The sequence below is a fragment of the Anabas testudineus genome, chromosome 9, assembly GCF_900324465.2.
Source record: "Anabas testudineus chromosome 9, fAnaTes1.2, whole genome shotgun sequence".
Classification (NCBI taxonomy): domain Eukaryota; kingdom Metazoa; phylum Chordata; class Actinopteri; order Anabantiformes; family Anabantidae; genus Anabas; species Anabas testudineus.
Window position 1 is genome coordinate 15044959 of NC_046618.1, and position 17550 is coordinate 15062508.

At 41.5% G+C, this 17550-nt stretch overlaps 1 protein-coding gene across 2 annotated transcripts; it reads left to right on the forward strand.

The window, feature by feature from the left end:
• Positions 1–1620: 1620 nt before the first annotated feature.
• On the forward strand, positions 1621–17467 carry mapk4 (mitogen-activated protein kinase 4). 2 transcript variants are annotated; one of them, XM_026342412.1, is made up of 9 exons: positions 1621–1975; positions 3287–4729; positions 4941–5116; positions 10545–10689; positions 11964–12046; positions 12275–12353; positions 12597–12816; positions 13561–13723; positions 14370–17467. In XM_026342412.1, exons 2-9 carry the CDS (start codon positions 4363–4365, stop codon positions 15309–15311), a joined length of 2175 nt encoding a protein of 724 aa, XP_026198197.1. In that variant the 5' UTR covers positions 1621–1975; positions 3287–4362; the 3' UTR covers positions 15312–17467. The 2 variants fall into 2 exon arrangements, with proteins under 2 accessions (XP_026198197.1, XP_026198198.1); XM_026342413.1 differs by lacking the exon at positions 1621–1975 and adding an exon at positions 2002–2273.
• Positions 17468–17550: the final 83 nt, after the last annotated feature.

The window sequence follows — 17550 nt, forward strand, 5'->3', positions numbered from 1 at the left end:
TTGTCTGTCACTTACACTTTTACAGCATCACCTACTCTCTGTTTAGTACCCATGTCTCCAGGCTGATGAGAGATGAGTGATGTACTATGTTGATTTCACTTGTGTGTGTGATCTAATGAGCCTGAAATGCCATGTAAAATTCAGACTTAACCCTGCAATGGTTTGTCTGCTCTTCTCAGTGACAGAGCCATAACATCTGTGTGTCACATTACACTGGGTGCAGTACATTAGGCGACCCATGGGTCTCTGCTTTCTCTGCAGCCTCTCTCTGCTTTGTTAATCCCGCCAGCTGTAGCACCTCTGCATTATCATTATTACATTCACCCTGACCTACCTTCTCTTCCCCTGCTCCCTGCACTGATTCCCAGAAGAGCCCTATAACCACCCTCTAATAGCCACAGGCTAAACCAGCGTCAATACAAAATAATACAAAGTAGCTATAAGACAATGCACTGGAACAGTAGAGACACTTCTGTTTTTTACTATGCTCCAGTTTTACTGTTGCTGTCTTCATGAATTTGTAAAGCGAAAACCGTTTCAGTAGGTTGTCAGAACTGGTTTTGTAAAACTGTACCAGCTTATATTTTCACCTGCTCAAATATCTTACAATCTCTTTTTAAGGTCACAGACAGGTGTCATCTTTGGTACTGTATGTACACTGCCCATCCAAAATAAAAGTTACTTGGATATAATTAAGCAAATAGGTATGAGCGTCCCATTGGATAATTACTGCATGGAGGATTATTTTTCAGGTCATGTGTTCTGATGAGTCCAGATTTACCCTGTTCCAGAGTGATGGGTGCATCAGGGTAAGAAGAGAGGAGGGTGAAATGTTGCACCCATTATGACTAGTGCATACTGTAGGAACCTGTGGGGGCAGTGCTATGATCTGGGGCTGCTGCAGGTCTAGGTTCAGTTACGTTATGTGACCAAAGAATGAGGTCAGCTGACTACCTGAATATACTAAATGACCATGTTATTAATCCATGGAAGTTTTCTTCTCTGATGGCATGGTTATATTCCAAGATGACAATACCAGGATTGAGTGGTTCAGGGAGCCTGACACATCATTTTCACACATTAATTGGCCACAACAGAGTCCAGACCTTAACCCCATTGAGAATCTTTGGGATGTGCTGGAGAAGACCTTCTCCCATCATCAATACAAGATCCTGGCGAAAAATTAATGCAACACTAGACGGGAATAAATGTTAAGACATTGCAGAAGCTTTTTCGAAATGATGCCACAGTGAAAGTGTGCTGTAGTCAACACTAAAGGTGGTCCAACGAAATATTAGTGTGTTACTATAGGCTCTTGTTCAGCTTGGTTTGTGGTGCATCTCAAACCCACAAATCATTTGCCTGTTAGATCATGATGCTAAGGAGCTATAATTAGATGAATGCTGGTTTAGGCTTCCTTTAAACTGTTTCCCCCTGATGTTCACATGTTCTCACATTATTTAGTCTTTACATGAGGAAAGCCCTTGTGTAAAACCGACCCTGGTTTAGCTGAGGTCAGGGTGCTGCTGGGAGTCCCAGAGATAGAGAGACATAGAAACAGAGGAGGAAGGGGGGGTGCGAGGAGAGAGAGAGAGAGAGAGAGAGAGAGAGATGGGTACTTAATCATCCGTGGTGCAGTATGTGAGAGCGTGTAGGAAGCTACTCAGGTTCAGATGTATCTCAATCGGGGATGATCCCTCCTCTCTCTCGTTCTCCTCTCAGATCCCTGTGAAGCGCTGACAGAGCGCGGACAGTCGTGCACAATACCCGGCTCTGTAGCACAGACTCGGGGTTATATCTCATCTCGGCGCATCGCCCCCCTGGTGCCGACCCGAGCCGGCTCTTCCTCCCTGTAGCGTTTGAATCGCACACACAGATGCGGTCGTGCTTCACTTTGTTTGCTTGCAAGGACCCGTACCTTTCCCATCTTTGCCTCGGATCTTTATTTGTGGACGGCGGGCTGCGTAATGCTCCGGTGAGTAGCCTACTGGCGGCTGCTGTTATCTCTTCTTCTTCTTCTTCTTCTTCTTCCCCCCTGTTATTACACTGAACAGATAAAGAGATGCACGAGATAACGAGGAGTGAGTTTGAGACCGATCAGGTCAGTGAGCGTTTTCTGTTTCTGGATATGAGGTTTGATGTTTTTGATTAGATGCACTACAATCTCCAATGTTTTTGTTCTGTGAGAGGGGCGTTACTGGAGTGAATGACACACAAAGACAGCTGCATGAAGCCAGAGTGCAGAGAGAAGGATGCAACCTTTCCCATCTGAGGTAAAACTGCCTGTTGGGAAGTAAAGTGAGTAGAAAAGAAAAGAAACCACAGCGAGGGACACTGGGGCAGCTGCACAAAGCCACAATACAACAGGATGTACCTTTGTTTGCCCCCATCAGCTATCACTTACACATTTGTTAACATCATGTTTCACACCATGTGTTGAGCATGCTTGGATTTGTTTGTTTTTTTTCCTGCCTGAACCCAAATGAAAATATTTCTTTATTTGAACGTGATCACATCTTAAGCTGTCGACACTGAATTTGAATGAGATGCGCTGTGAAGCAAATGAAGATGTTTCACTGCACCGCATTGAGAAACTGCAAATTATTCTTGTTTTTTTAATATTTATTCTTGTTGCATAACCTGAAAAAAAAAATGTGGAGAATACGTGCTCAGAGAGAAAAACCAAGCGCCATCTCCAGTGGTTATGCATTATTTATAAAGTTACTGTAGCTCAGTGCTGCGCCTCCCACCCAGCACAACTGTCAAGACTCTCTCACAGTCTCTGCTCTCACCTTACACACAGTAACTGAGGCTAACATGAGGATTTGGAAGGCTTTTAAAGAGCACTTGTAGTTCAGGTACTGAGTGCATAATCTACCTTTATAGGAAGACAGAGACAGAGAGCTCGTAATCAACCTCACCACCAGTCAGATTGTTTTATGGATTGATGGATCATTGGAGTTATTACGCCTCAGCGGTGTAGGGCTGCAAGACAGAACTATGACCTTTCCAAGGGTGGAAATATCTGAAATGTCACATAGATACTGTAAGAAACTGCAGCCAGTCTGTCTGAAATGTGAACAGCTTCATATAGTAGATATTAAAGCATCATTGAATTGACATGATTATCCTCTCTAAGCACATTAAGTTGCTGGTGTAGATTAGGTTACCCTGCCATTCGCTGTTATGTAATGGTAACTCTCCAGTGACACGAACCTTGTTAACACACAGGCTCTGTTGCTGTGTAACTTTCGTCTTTGTCTTCCTTTTTTTTTCCCCTTCCCAGGAGCAGACGCAGACAGGATGAGCAATGCAGCTAACAGCAGTATCTTTCATCAGTGAGCACAACCTACTGCTGAAATCCCAATATTCATGAGAAGGCAGCAGGAAGCAGATTACTGAGGGATTAAATACATGCACACACGCACAGGATATTACAGTTCTGCTATTTGACCACATCCAGTGTGGATCTCCCTCTGAATGAAGTTGCCTGACTGCCCGAAATGACTCTATGTCATCATGGAAGAAGAGGAGGAGCCAACGGGATCTCATTGAATTTACTACACCCGACCACACCTCTTCTCTCTTCTGTCTGACCAGCGAACGCTTTGACTGGTGAAGGATGATCAAAGACTTGTGACAAACAGCAGGGAGAGAGCTATAGAGCCAGACGTGAGCCTGTTGCTGTATCGTGATAAATCTGCACTTGTGAGAGCAGGATCAACCACACAGAGGGCTGTTTCTATGGATACACCTGCCCTGAGTAGTATTAATAAGACTCCCTGATATTATGACTATCTGCGGGTGAAGAAGATACAGTGAGAGATTAGGAGTGCATCAGACTGCAGCTTTAAATAACATCTACGGAGAAGAGAAACAGATCAGCACATAAGTGTCAAGAAGATCTTTTGGTATTTTAAGATGTACTGTGGATTAATAATATATTCATAATGATTTTCAAGTGTTAAAGGCAGTTCTTGTCCAAAACTACTGAAAGATGTCCATTCAGAATAACCTTAAGAGCATTTAGTGAAAGGGTGGTTTAATAAGAATCTGCCAACAGAAGAGGCGGTGAAGCGATGAACATACTAGAAGTAACTTGTTCTTAGGCTTGGAAATACTTGTGTTCTTCCTTGTTACTGATTTGCACCAGGCATTGTGGCCTTTTCTCCATCATCTACATACACCAGCTGTCCAAACTGAAGTCAGGTCTCTGGTTAAGATTCTGGACTCGCCAGCAAGATGTGACGTTGTCTGTCATAACACGATAACTCTACAGTTTTTGAAGTTTTGAAACTGTGGGGCTTCATACAGTTACCTGTAATTTATCATCTGTCCCTAATTCCTCTAAACGGAGCTATCATGGCCAGACAGGACACACCACTCTTCTTCCATGGGTTTGATCTCAGTGGTCACTTTGTTGACCTACGACCTCTTGGCACGGGTGTCACAGGTCTGGTCCTCTCAGCTGAGGACCAACGCACTGGACAGCGTGTGGCAATTAAAAAGCTGGTGATGCGCGATGCAGTGACAGTGAAACATGCCCTGAGGGAGGTCAAAATCACCCGGCGTCTGCACCATGAAAATGTAGTCCGGGTTCATGAGGTTTTGGCACCGTACGGACGTCCGCTGCCCCGAGACCCAACCCAGCTCAGTGCCCTGTACATTGTCCAGGAGTGCATGGAGACGGATTTGGCTCGGGTGCTAGAACAAGGACCACTACCCACAGGTATGAGAAGCAAAAGGGATTTTACTTTTTATTTAAAATGTGCATTTTAATTTGTACATTGCATTAATAATTAAATAATTAAGCTGATTTCATTAAGTCAGAGTAAAACGTGAAAACCACTATCAACAATGTAATCACTGAGTTCTAAATACAAATTGTAACTCTAGTGTACATTGTAATTTATCCTGATATCACTGTTGCCCTTGAACAGATCACGCTACTCTGCTGTTCTATCAGCTGCTGAGGGGACTAAAGTTCATTCACTCAGCCAACGTGCTGCACAGAGACCTGAAGCCGGCCAACATATTCATCAACACAGACCAACTGCTGCTCAAGATCGGAGACTTCGGGCTGGCCAGGATAGTCGACCCTCACTACTCTCATAAGGTGTGAGGAAGCCCCACACACACATTCACACAAACACACGCAGCCCACTGCGAGGGAAGTTTAATGGTTTATAAACACAAAAAGTCTCTTTCCAAGTTAGAAATTGAGAAAAATGAATGGTTCTCCTGGGTGTATACTGCATTTAAGATGGAAACTGTTGAAACATTTCCACCCCTACTATTGCTAATATTTTCTGGAGCATGCAAATGCAGCCAATGTGCCAACTTTAATAGTATCTAGAGGCCATTAAACACATTATTCTTTTTTGGTTCGTGTTTTTTTAAAAGGTATAATCGTCATTTTATGAATATAGAATCCTGTGAGGCGAAGCCAGAGCAATGTCAATCAATGTCCACTTAGTACTGTCTGCATTTGTTTAAAAATTTTACTTTCTGGTGCTAGTTCTACAAATATTTATCATTCTAGAAATATTCAAACCAGCCAAGATGATTAACTTATTACTGACGCAGTGTGTGAGCTGTTCTGCTGCTGATGGATGATTCTAGGGAGAGTATTGTAATATTAAACATCTTCTCGTCTCCTTCTCATTAAGACTGAGCTGTTATCTGGGAGCAGATAGCGACTCCTCAAGTCCTGTTCCTGTGTGGGTAACAGACAAAGTGAACCATGTCCTTATGTAGGAAGGGACACACAGTAGGATGGGACGCTGTTGGAAAAAATCATCCTATAGAAAACCATTAGACTTGTACATATGTTGAGTTCACATCACAGGAGGAGGTAAGAGACAAGGATGCCGGAATAAAGAGGTTAGAAAAGGACAGATGACACAAGAAGAGCGAAAAGAGTAGAGAGAACAAGAAGCTGAAGAGAGCTGTCAAAGTGAATTTAGTCCTCAATTCATAGCTTTTTATTCACAGCTTTTATTTAACCAGAGCTGTGCTACCAGGCAACCCATTCAACACATCTGGGAGTAATGGTACTCATAAGGAAGCTATTCTGAAAAACTCATGGAGCCATCTGACATTTAAAAAAAACATTTCAACTGAGTTATATGTATTGGTACAGTACATTGCTGGAAGTGATGTATAAGTGGGAACATTGGTGTAGGAGGGCCATAGTGAATAAAGGCTCTGAGTCATGCCCTAAACCTGCTGATCGAGACACAACTCACCACCATTTTTTTAACATCTACAGTCATAAAAAGGCAACTGACTATGCAGCTGTCAAGTGAAATATAAAACCAAAAGGACGATGTACTGTTTAGTGTGATGTTAGACTTGTGTTATAAGTGACCTAAGGTATTTTAAATGGTATCAAACAAACTCCCAGATCAATTACTGACATCCATTCCAGCATCAGTACGGACATCAGTACATCAAACTCTTCTGGATCATAAGAATCCCGAGCTGTCTATATGATATACGCCTAAATAGAGCAATTCTGAGGGAGATACCAAATAGATCAATGTCCACATAGTACTGCTTGCATATGTTTAAAAGTTGTACTTTCGGGTGCTAGTTCTGCAAATAATTATCATCTTATAAATATTCAAACCAACCAAGATGATTAACTTAGGGGGAGATTTCACTCTCATCATTGCTCTGATGCAGTGTGTGAGCTGTTCTGCTGCTGATGGATGATTGTAGGGAGAGTATTGTAATATTAGACATCTTCTCGTCTCCTTCTCATTGAGATAGAGCTGTTATCAGGGAGCAGATAGCGACTCCTCAAGTCCTGTTCCTGTGTGGTTATCAGATAAAGTGAACCATGTCCTTGTGTAGGAATGGACACACAGTAGGATGGGACACTGTTGGAAAAAATCATCCTATAGAAAACCATTAGACTTGTGCACATGTTGAGTTCACTTCACAGTTGAAATGCAGAATAGTGGATCTATCTATCCGGATTCTTTTCAGTGTGGTGTCCCGGGTGGTATTTTGTTCTGACAAAGTTCCAGCTCTTTAAAAGTACACTGGCTGGCCAAATGCAGCCAGATTTTCTAAATCTAACAGAAGAATGCTGCATGTTATGACTCCAATCCAGCCAAGCTGTCTTTTTTATCTGTGATTGGCTTCTCTGATTACACGTCTGTCTGATGTTGCCGACTTGTGCCTTTCACAATAGACCTTCTCTCCAGCGCAGACCCTGATACTAAATTCTTCTTCACGAGCCTGGTGGCAAGTTTTGTGCTAGTCAAACCCTGTGATTTGTCCATGTAGGTGACAGCCTTTGAAAGATTACTGTGACAATTTACTGCTACATTGTGCTGCTTTATTATGCGTGAAGATCCCATAGCAGTACTGTTCATACTAGCAGGGCATGATGTGTGTGTGTGTGTGTTTTTGGGTCTGAGTGTGTAGATAGGAGCTCTTGTGAAAGGCAATCTTTGTCAGCTCAGAACACAGGACTGGGGATCAGCTGGGTGCAGACACAGGGGGTGTGTTTGGAGGGGAGGAGAAGGGTGGAGGGAAGGGGAAGGCAAAGAACAGATGAGGTGCAATAGAAAAATACAGAGTTATGGAAGGTTGGGAGAAAGAGAGATGAAATGACAAAAAAAAGATGAAATAGAGAGAAAGAAAGGTACTGAAACAGCTGTCTGTCTGAGAACACCATGTTCAAAGTGCACAGATAGATAGATAGATAGATAGATAGATAGATAGATAGATAGATAGATAGATAGATAGATAGATAGATAGATAGATAGATAGATAGATGGACACAGCTGATGTGTCTGTTAGCCAGCAGAACATCAGTTTGTCATTGATCATTAGCATAAAATTGAATTACCACAGTTTTGTGTGTGTGCAGTGTGTGTGACGGTGATGTGTGTAAGATGATGCTGGGCTATTTGTGATGCAGTGTTAACACCAAAGCAGATGCCTGCAGTGAATGTGCGAGAATCCTCTCTCTTATTTAATAATTCAGAGACAATGTGCTGTTTTTTTTTTTTTTTCTTACATTTTGTTGTAATGGATGTGAGCAGTATTGACTTCAGCTGTGATGGAAATTCACAAATAGGGAACTTTTATATTGGCCAATAAAACAAGACCAACGTCTACGGTTGGTTTTAGCAGATTTCAGCTCAGTGGAGCTTGATCATTTTTATATTCTGTCATGTTTGACAGCAAATGTGGCGAGTACCTTAGTGCCTCTACAGTTACAGGGGTCGGTGTGTTATCACAGCAGTTTTATTAGCACAGTGTGACTCTGTGATGAATTGAAATGAGGCCATTTGATGAGCTATCTAGAAGTGCACTTCTGACTATACAAACATTTGTTCAGGCAAAGAGAGATGACAGAGAGTCTGGGGTAAGAGAGGAGGAAAACAGAGACACAGAAAACATTCTCTGTGATGTTGTCTGCGGTCTACACTGCTAGGAGCTTGGTGTCTCTGTGAGTGTGTAGTGTATGTGAATGTCACCTGCTGAGGCAGGGCTGGATCTGCCCAGACATTATTTTTGACGTGGATGAAGGACAAAGAAAAGTGAGGAGAGGATAGCTGAATAGAGAGATAAAGTGTTGATAAAGGAAGGGATGAAAGTGAAAGATATGAGGGAGACATATAAACAGATACAGCATAAAATAGTGTAGAGCTGCATCTGGTGAGAAGAGAAGGTGAGATTGAAGATGAATTTAACTGTGTGGCAGAAAGAGAGAAATGAGGTGAAGTCTGAAGATAGCTTATGATCACGTGAAGGTGACGTGAGGAGGAGTTTAAATTAAAGAAAGTGGATGGAGAGGAAAGTGTTGACGGAGGAAAGTAGGAGGAGGTGTGTTGACATTTCTTAAACTTCACTCCCTAACAAACGCTCACCATGAAAAAGCAGAAAAGCCGATTCAGATGTACAGTAAAGGTAAGAGAGGGACAGACAGAATGAAGACAGGGTGAGAGTGTGTTTGTCAGACCATCACCGAGCACTCAGCATCAGTTTCTGCTCTGTCATCTACCGGCACACAGAGGAGAACAGCCAACAATGAGGGAGGGCAGGGAGGGGAAGGTCAGACTGTAAGTAAAGTGCAGTGAGGACAGAGTATGCCTGGAGAGAGAGGGGGGTAGGGAGTAAATACAGGAGGAGGTAAGAGACAATGATGCTGGAATAAAGAGGTTAGAAAAGGACAGATGGCACAAGAGGAGCAAAAAGAGTAGAGAGAACAAGAAGCTGAAGAGAGCTGTCAAAGTGAATTTAGTCCTCAATTCATAGCTTTTTATTCACAGCTATTTCAGAGCTGTGCTACCAGGCAACCCATTCAACACATCTGGGAGTAATGGCACTCATAAGGAAGCTATTCTGAAAAACTCATAGAGCCATCTGACATTTAAAAAAATACATTTCAACTGAGTTATATGTATTGGTACAGTACATTACTGGAAGTGGGAACATGTGTGTAGGTGGGCCATAGTGAATAAAGACTCTGAGTCCCTAAACCTGCTGATTGAGACACAACTCACCACCATTTTTTTACCATCTACAGTCATAAAAAGGGAACTGACTATTCAGATGTCAAGTAAAACATAAAATGTGAATAAGTCAAAGGTGAGACAGGACAGGGAAATAGAGTGGAAGGTGAATAGAAGGTGAGAAGAGCAGCAGGGAGATCTCAGCAAGGACCCCTGCATCATTCTGGGTCCTCCTTTCCAGCAGCATTAAATCAAGTTAAAGTTGTTTTTAGACTCAACATGAATGTATGCTGTATGGTAAAGTGTTGACATTTGCCATTGCTTCTCAATAAATCAAAAATTGTGTGAGAATGTGTGCTAATCTAATCACTGCCAAAATGTTTAAGAGGCTAAGGCAGTAATATTTGGCTCGGGAGAGCTGCAAGGCCAAGAAAACGAATAGAAACATCTTCATAATTGCAGGAATTCTGAGATTTTGCAAGGTCGGAAAGTGGAGCAATTACAGAGTGAGAGGTGTATGAGAGGCGACAAGAGCTTTAATGATAGCAACGTGCAAAAACACCTCACACTGTAATATATCTTGTTTTGTATGGGAGTACACCTGCCTGTAGCTCACCTCTTTGTGTTATTTACAAGGTGAACATTTACAAATGCAAAGGGCAGAAGAGAGTCTTGTTACAGCATGTCTAATGATAGGATGCATGTTGTTACACAGCATAGCATCAAAAGCTCAGTGAAACTCACTAACTGCAGGTAGAGATTCAGGGATGAACGCTGAACATGATGGATTCCTTGTTGGTATAAATCCAAATTTACCTTGTGAACTCAGGTTTCCTTTTTGTAGCTGACATTGCTGACTTCACGATGCTTCCTCTCTGGTTAGCAATCGGTATGAGTAACCTGAAAACCTAATACACATACGTGCACGCAGACTTACGAGCACATTGCTAAATGGTAACTGCTGGTCACAATCTGTCGCATGCTCATAACTAATAAAACTACACTGTATCTTTTAACCTCCCTCTTCTGCTATTTTTCTCTCTTTCACCCCATCACCTGCTTCTCCAGGGCTATCTATCTGAGGGTCTGGTAACTAAATGGTACTGTTCCCCTCGCCTGCTCCTCTCCCCCAACAACTATACCAAGGCCATAGACATGTGGGCCGCTGGCTGTATCCTGGCTGAGATGCTCACCGGGCGCATGCTGTTTGCAGGTACCTCTACTGTTGGTCATCTAGTCTCCATAAAACCACTGTTATCATAGCCGTCTGCACTGTCCTGCAGACAGTATGACACATTCTCGACCTCTAATTTAACAATGCAATGCAGTATGATCATATCATTAGTGTTGAAACATATTATTACCAAAAAAGATTTTAAGGGCTAACTTAATGCTCACATATGCAGTATCTGCAGCGTCTATATCTGCAATGTTACTATGCTCAGTATAACAAAGTTACAGCAGTGAATCAGTAGCATACTGTGATTAAGACAGAACAGTAGTTTGTTGTTTCAAACACACATTGTGCATCCTTTGTTAACTTTGTTAAAGTCCTTACTACTAGAAATGCAAATGTGCATCACAGTAATAGCAGCACCAAGTGGGATCTAAGGATAGTTTTTCTTTCCAGAGTGTCCTCCACCAAAGACACTGTATTCTCCTCCTGCAGGCTACTTCTTTGCCTGACTAGAATAACAATGATGATGGAGAAAATCTCGCTGTCTGAAGCAGATGTAGTTCCGCATGACAGGTTGATTTGACCTCCACCAGTCATGAACCACAAGGGGAGTGGTGCCTCAAACTCAGTAGCGTCATCTGTAGTTGTTCCTCTGTGCTAGAATATTACACCTGAGCTGTGAGGATATGTTTGCCTTATGTTTAAATTAGACCACTAGAGTTTTCTTGGAACAATATATTTTTGTTTGCCAGAGGGGAAGCAATGCACTCTCCCACTACTACTATACTGAATGACTGTCTTAGTATAGCTCCACCTGCTGGTGTCCAGCAAAAAATGGAAACTTTCAAAGGGCAAATCCATGTTGTATGACATGGGTGGAAAATGCTGCTGCGCTGGTTTCTGAGGTGAAAACGTCAAACATGTTGTACCTCTTTAGGACTTTCCCAGAGTTTGGCTTGACAGGTACTAGCTCTGTCAAGATCATTTATGACCCACAGATGGTGGATGGATTAAAGACACTTTGACTGTGACCAGAAAGTAATCTGACATACTGGCATGTAAAGAAATTAAGGTAGTAGAAGTTACATTTTATTATTTTAAGCAAATGCATTATCATTTTACAGGTTGCTGTAAGGTATAGTCATTTCCAGTGTATTTTTAGACACTCCTACGTGGCCATTGCTTTCATTTGACATCTCACACTTAGCTCAATGTTTTACTCTAATTGGTCACCTTTTTTTTTTTTTTGCTTATGTAACTGATCCCCTGTCTCATCTCCTCTTGTCTCTGATTGGTCTTATTCTTCCCAGGAGCTCATGAGCTGGAGCAGATGCAGTTGATTCTCCACACCGTGCCGGTGCTGAGAGAAGAGGACAGACAGGACCTGCTACAGGTGACTCCTCAGTGTCTGCTGCAAGTGATACGTCTGCAAGCCAATCACTTAAATATGAACCAGGGTGTCATTTAAGTTTGCAGCTTTAGACTAAAACATTAAGTATATAACCACTGTTAAATATGGTCACAAACGGTTTGAACAAAGGCTCTGTCTGTGTGTTGTGTACAAAAAATAACCACAGCAAAAATATGTACATATTTTGTTCCTGCTGTTATTCTTTCCAAGGTGATGCCTACATACATCAGTCATGGATGGAGAGTCAAGAAACCTTTTTCTGTATTGCTGCCTGAAGTGGATGCACAGGGTGAGTGAAGGGAATTGAGTAGTGGGAGGAAGGTTTAAGAAGGAAGAAATAGAATAGTGTGACCAAAAAAAGATGTCAATGGATGAAGAGATGATAAAGTGGAGTTTGGAGGTGTAACACATCATTTAGCCCTGCACTAGGAGATAAATCAAAATATAAGAAAATCACACATGGTCACTGCGCTTCATCTCTCCTGCTCTTCCTCCCTACCCCCTGCCCCTTACCCTTGTTCTCTCATCTTAGCTGTGGACTTCCTTGAGCGTATCCTGACCTTTAATCCCATGGATCGGCTGACAGCTGAAGCAGCACTCTCCCATCCCTTCCTCCAGCGGTATTCCTGTCCGGATGATGAGCCCACTTCATCACATCCATTCCGCATAGAGGATGAACTGGAGGACAGCCTCATCACGGAGCAGAGCCTCAGCAGCAGCAACAGTCAGACCTCTAACATCCACTGGGACAGGTGTGTATGATTTCTTCATAATTTCTAGTATCAGTTTGCCATTGCTACCAGAACCTCCGCCTTCTGTTTGACAATCACAGGGTATGATCCACAAACAAAGAGTCAGCTCTTTTTCCTCATTTAAAGAATAACCTACACTGTTTTATACACACATATACTCTATATTGACTCTATATGCTTTTCCAGGCTTTCACTACAACTTCTTTCAGCTGTTGTTTGTTTTGCGGGGTTACTCCCTTCAGTCTCCTCTTTAGTAGGGAAAATGCTCTATAGGGTTTGGAGACTGACTTGAGCAGTTTAAAACCTTTCACTTTTTACCCCTGATGAACTCCTTGGTTGTATTGGCTCATTATCTTTCTGCTTGATGAAGGATCTTTCAGTCAGTTTGGTTGCAGCTTTCAAGACAAGATGTTTCTGTAGACCTTTGAGTTCATTTTGCTGCTTTCATCATGTGAATCATACATCAGCAATGCATGCTTCACAATTGTTTGTTTTTCACCAATACACAGCTCTCTGGCTTTTATGTTGGTTACACCTCTTAACTAGAAATGCAGTCTGAAACTGAGCGTAGACATTCAGAGCTATTTATTATTTAAATAATCAATGTAACAGGACACAAGACAACAGAACGGACCCGTCAGTCACATTTTCCAGTACTTTTGCTCTCATGAAAAATGGGTGGGTTCAAACAAAAGGTTCTATCTTCTAAGTTAACGTGAATACCTAATTTATGTCATCCTGCAGATATGAAAACAGTTTATCCACAGATGTGTGCTGGCAGCAGTCAGGTGGAAGGTGTCGCTGCATGCCCCATGGTCACATTCCCTCTGACCTGGGAGACACGACAGAGGACGAGGAGGTGCAGAGAGACCCCCGGGCCAATTCCACACTGTTAGAGGAGGCTCAGGTTGGATATGCTTGTCATTGTTTTATAATGTAACATTATTATTATAATTATGACATATTATGAAATGATTTTATGTTAATAAAATGCAAAGACAGCTGTGAAGAATTGGGTAAAGTAGATTAGGCTAAAGATGTAAATAATTCACCTCATTGTTGAGTACTGTGCAGCTGCAAATTCATACCAGTCGTACTATAAGTCACGTTTTTTTATAAAGTCTGTGGCTTTCATACTGTATTGCTTTTTTGTCCTTACTGTGAACCCATGCATATTTGTACTGTTCATGTTACAGTTAATTTTATTTGTTTCATCACTTCCTATTTGGCAATATAAATTTAGATCAAATACTGAATCGTTTATAGAGGAAGAACTTCCTATTTATGTTTTTTACATACATGAATTCTGCATTTTCCGTGATAAACACTTTAAATGTGCTGTGGCCATTAAAGGCTCCCATCACTATGTGTAGATTTTAAAGTGCCTTGAACTTTACGTGCCTTATGATGTTAGATTTTGTCACAATTACAACACATATAGGTTATTTAGTAACAAATTCAAATGCAAATCTGAAATTATTCTTCCCTTTTCTGTCTTCCTTATTTATCATCTTCTCTCTTCCTATTTGCTACTCTCTGTCTGTCTTATGTAGGTCGACCCACGCAAATATTCTCACAGCAGCTCAGCTGAACGCTTTCTCGAAAACTCTCACTCCTCTCTGGAACGAGCCTGTGGTTTGGGGTATGGGGAACTGGACTGTGGCCGCTCCTGTGACTACAAAGTGGGCTCTCCTTCATATCTGGACAAAATTGCCTGGAGGGAGGGCAAACCTCAACACTACTCAGAGCCTAAGCTGATATTAGATTTGTCTCACTGGAAACGTAACGCAAACATCCTCCCTGTGCCTGTTGAGCCTATTGGTGGCAGTGTGGAGGACCTGAAAGAGCTGCAGGAAGAGAAACTAGAAAAGGCGGAGACGGGGGACTTATTTCAGGAGATCTCTCGCTGGGTGGAGAGCACCCAGTCTCGCCTGCATTCCCCTAGTCCCAGTCCTTCTTTAGAGCCACACTCACCTTCGTGCTACACCTCCTCTCCACCCCTCCCCCTCTCTCCAACGGACCTCCCAGCTCCAGTCTTCCACTACACAGAAGTCCGGCAACCATCAGCTGAATACGACGAATACAGACTTAGTCCAGTTCCGCCTGTCACATCTGGCTTGAATTCCCTTCCCTCACTTTTTCCCTCATCTCCCACTTCTCCACTTCCACTTCAGTCGCCCCAAACGATGTCTCCCCCAACCTCCCCACTTTTTGCTTCCAGAGAAACTCAACCCCCTTCTTCCACCTCCTCCACTTCTCAGCCAGTAAATGAGGTGCAGTCACTTCCCGTCAAGCAAAAAGAGCGGCTGTTTGACCTGGATGTGTTCATATCCCGTGCACTGAAACTGTGCAGGCAGAATAAGGAAAAAGTGGATGGGAGGAAAGCAAAAGAGGGGGGGTGGAGGGAAGAAAGCAAACAACCAAACATTAACCGAAAGGTGCAGAGATTTCCAGGGCGCAGGACTCCACCACCACCACAGACCCCTAACTCATGATGGTGAATTTCAACTTCAGGTCCACCACAGGAAAGCATAATAATGGGAAGCACGTCCAAATGCTCATCGTGAGGGGTTTGATATGCTGCATTAGACCTTGGTGTTAGCAGCAATTGTTTATTTGAGTTCCGCTCTAATGACACACTACACGCTGTGACTAAAACCCTCACTTAAACGAGCAATCCTACAGCTTTGTCAAGAGGTGCTCTGAGGCAATAAAAAGTGAGAGATCATTTGGGTCATATTGCAAATACGAAGGCTTTGTTTTAGTTGAGAATACTGAGAAGTAATACACTATTACTGATTGTGGTATTTGTGGTTTATTCTCAGTGATAGTGACGTTATCTGCAGAGGGAGCAGTCGGTCTGATGAGGAGAACTATATGGGCTGCTGGAGAGGGATCGTCTGGTTAACTTTAAGTCTGCTTTAGATGTGCTGTTCTATACAAGATCCCTTGCTGTGTGTCAGTCAGTAATTTTTCAAAAGGTCAAACAGTCTTCCAAAGGTGATCTTCACCATTTAAAAAATATATCACTACAGTGATATGGGGCATGCTTTCCCCAGGTCTCCCTGAATGTATTAACTGAAAAATAATTACACTAAATTGTGTAGAATGATGTTATTTGTTTCTCTTTTAACACTTCCACAGTGATTTAATGGGTTCCATCACTGCTACATGCCTTGTGAACTTGTTTAGTTGTATAGTATATTTCTCAAGACTGTTGTTAATTATATATTTGTGTCTTAATAGTCATTTTAGACTATAGTCAGTTTTATGTCCATTTAAAGTAAGCTGTATTTGGTACAAATGTGGAATGCTTTATAGTAATCATTTATGACTTAATTATTATTATTATTATAATTCAGCTCTAATTTTATCATAGCTCTATATCCTGCCTGCCTGAAGAACCAAACAAAACCATTATTTGCTGTACACTGATAAATATAATACCCTTCATGTACTAGACAGCCAGATATGTCAATGTTTTGCTCATTTAAATGTTAGCCAGAGAAAGCTACAATACAGACAGCAGTAGTTTATATTTTGGAGGATGTAGATCCTGTACAGTCTTTATAGGAAATGATTTGTACTCAAACCTTCCAATAATCATATTAATATATGAACTGAAAACATTTAAACATATCTTTTGAAATACTTTTCTATCCAGTGTGGTAGACAGTAGCCATCTAATCCTTCATGTTTGTCTTGTTTAGGGAACTTTCCGTCCACCATGTGATATCCATTCTAACCAGATCAACTTCCAGACAGATAGCATCAAGGCTTTCACCCCCTTCATTCATCCCTAGACATTAATTTGAATTCTTCCAAACAAAAAAAGATTAGGTTGGCTATAGTGTGGGAGAAACTGATAGCCTTGGTTGAATTATCCAAAAATATTTTTACAGCTGTGAACTGTTAATGCACATATAACACTGTTTCAAAAATCTTGACCTTCACAGTATCTGCACCTGTTATTCACACTGCAGCCAGTATACTGTACACAGGTTGTGAACATTTCCTGAGGGCCGAGCCATGCAAGAGAATCGCTGACATTACAACCCATGATACAGCAAATCCAGATTCTTTTACAGTCACAACAGACATGAAGCACACATAGAGTCACTAGCACATTTAGAAATACAGGTTATTTTTAGCGACAACTGAAACTCCACCATTGCCTATGTTAATTTTAATCAATTATGTACCTCTAATATATTAACCATACCTTGGTTGGATTGCTGGACTAACTGACAGAAGTGTTTAAGTTAACAAAGTCAGTTTTGTGATCATTTATCTAATTATAGAAATAGATCTGAATAGAACTGTGCTGCAGTGAAACCAATTAAAATGTATCTAATCTATACAGGTCTATTGATCACATTTTTTTTTATAAAGTTTCCTCTGCAGGTAACCTAAGCCAGCAATAAAATCAGTGATATACAACACAAGCATACTGTAAACATGTGGCTACTGAGCCGAAGTTCTTTTACTCTGTATGAACTAATGTAGAAAATGTGCCTCTCTACACCTCAATGCTTCCAGCTTGCTGAATGTAACATATTCTCTCTCTTTTGCATGGTTTTCACAGCTATTCAAATATATTATATGTTTTTTGTATTATTATTATTATTATTATTATTATTATTATTATTATTATTATTATTATTATTATTATGTGTCACTTTGTAAAACAGTCAAATTTCTGTGGGCTCTTATTTCTTTTGTAATCACCCTTAA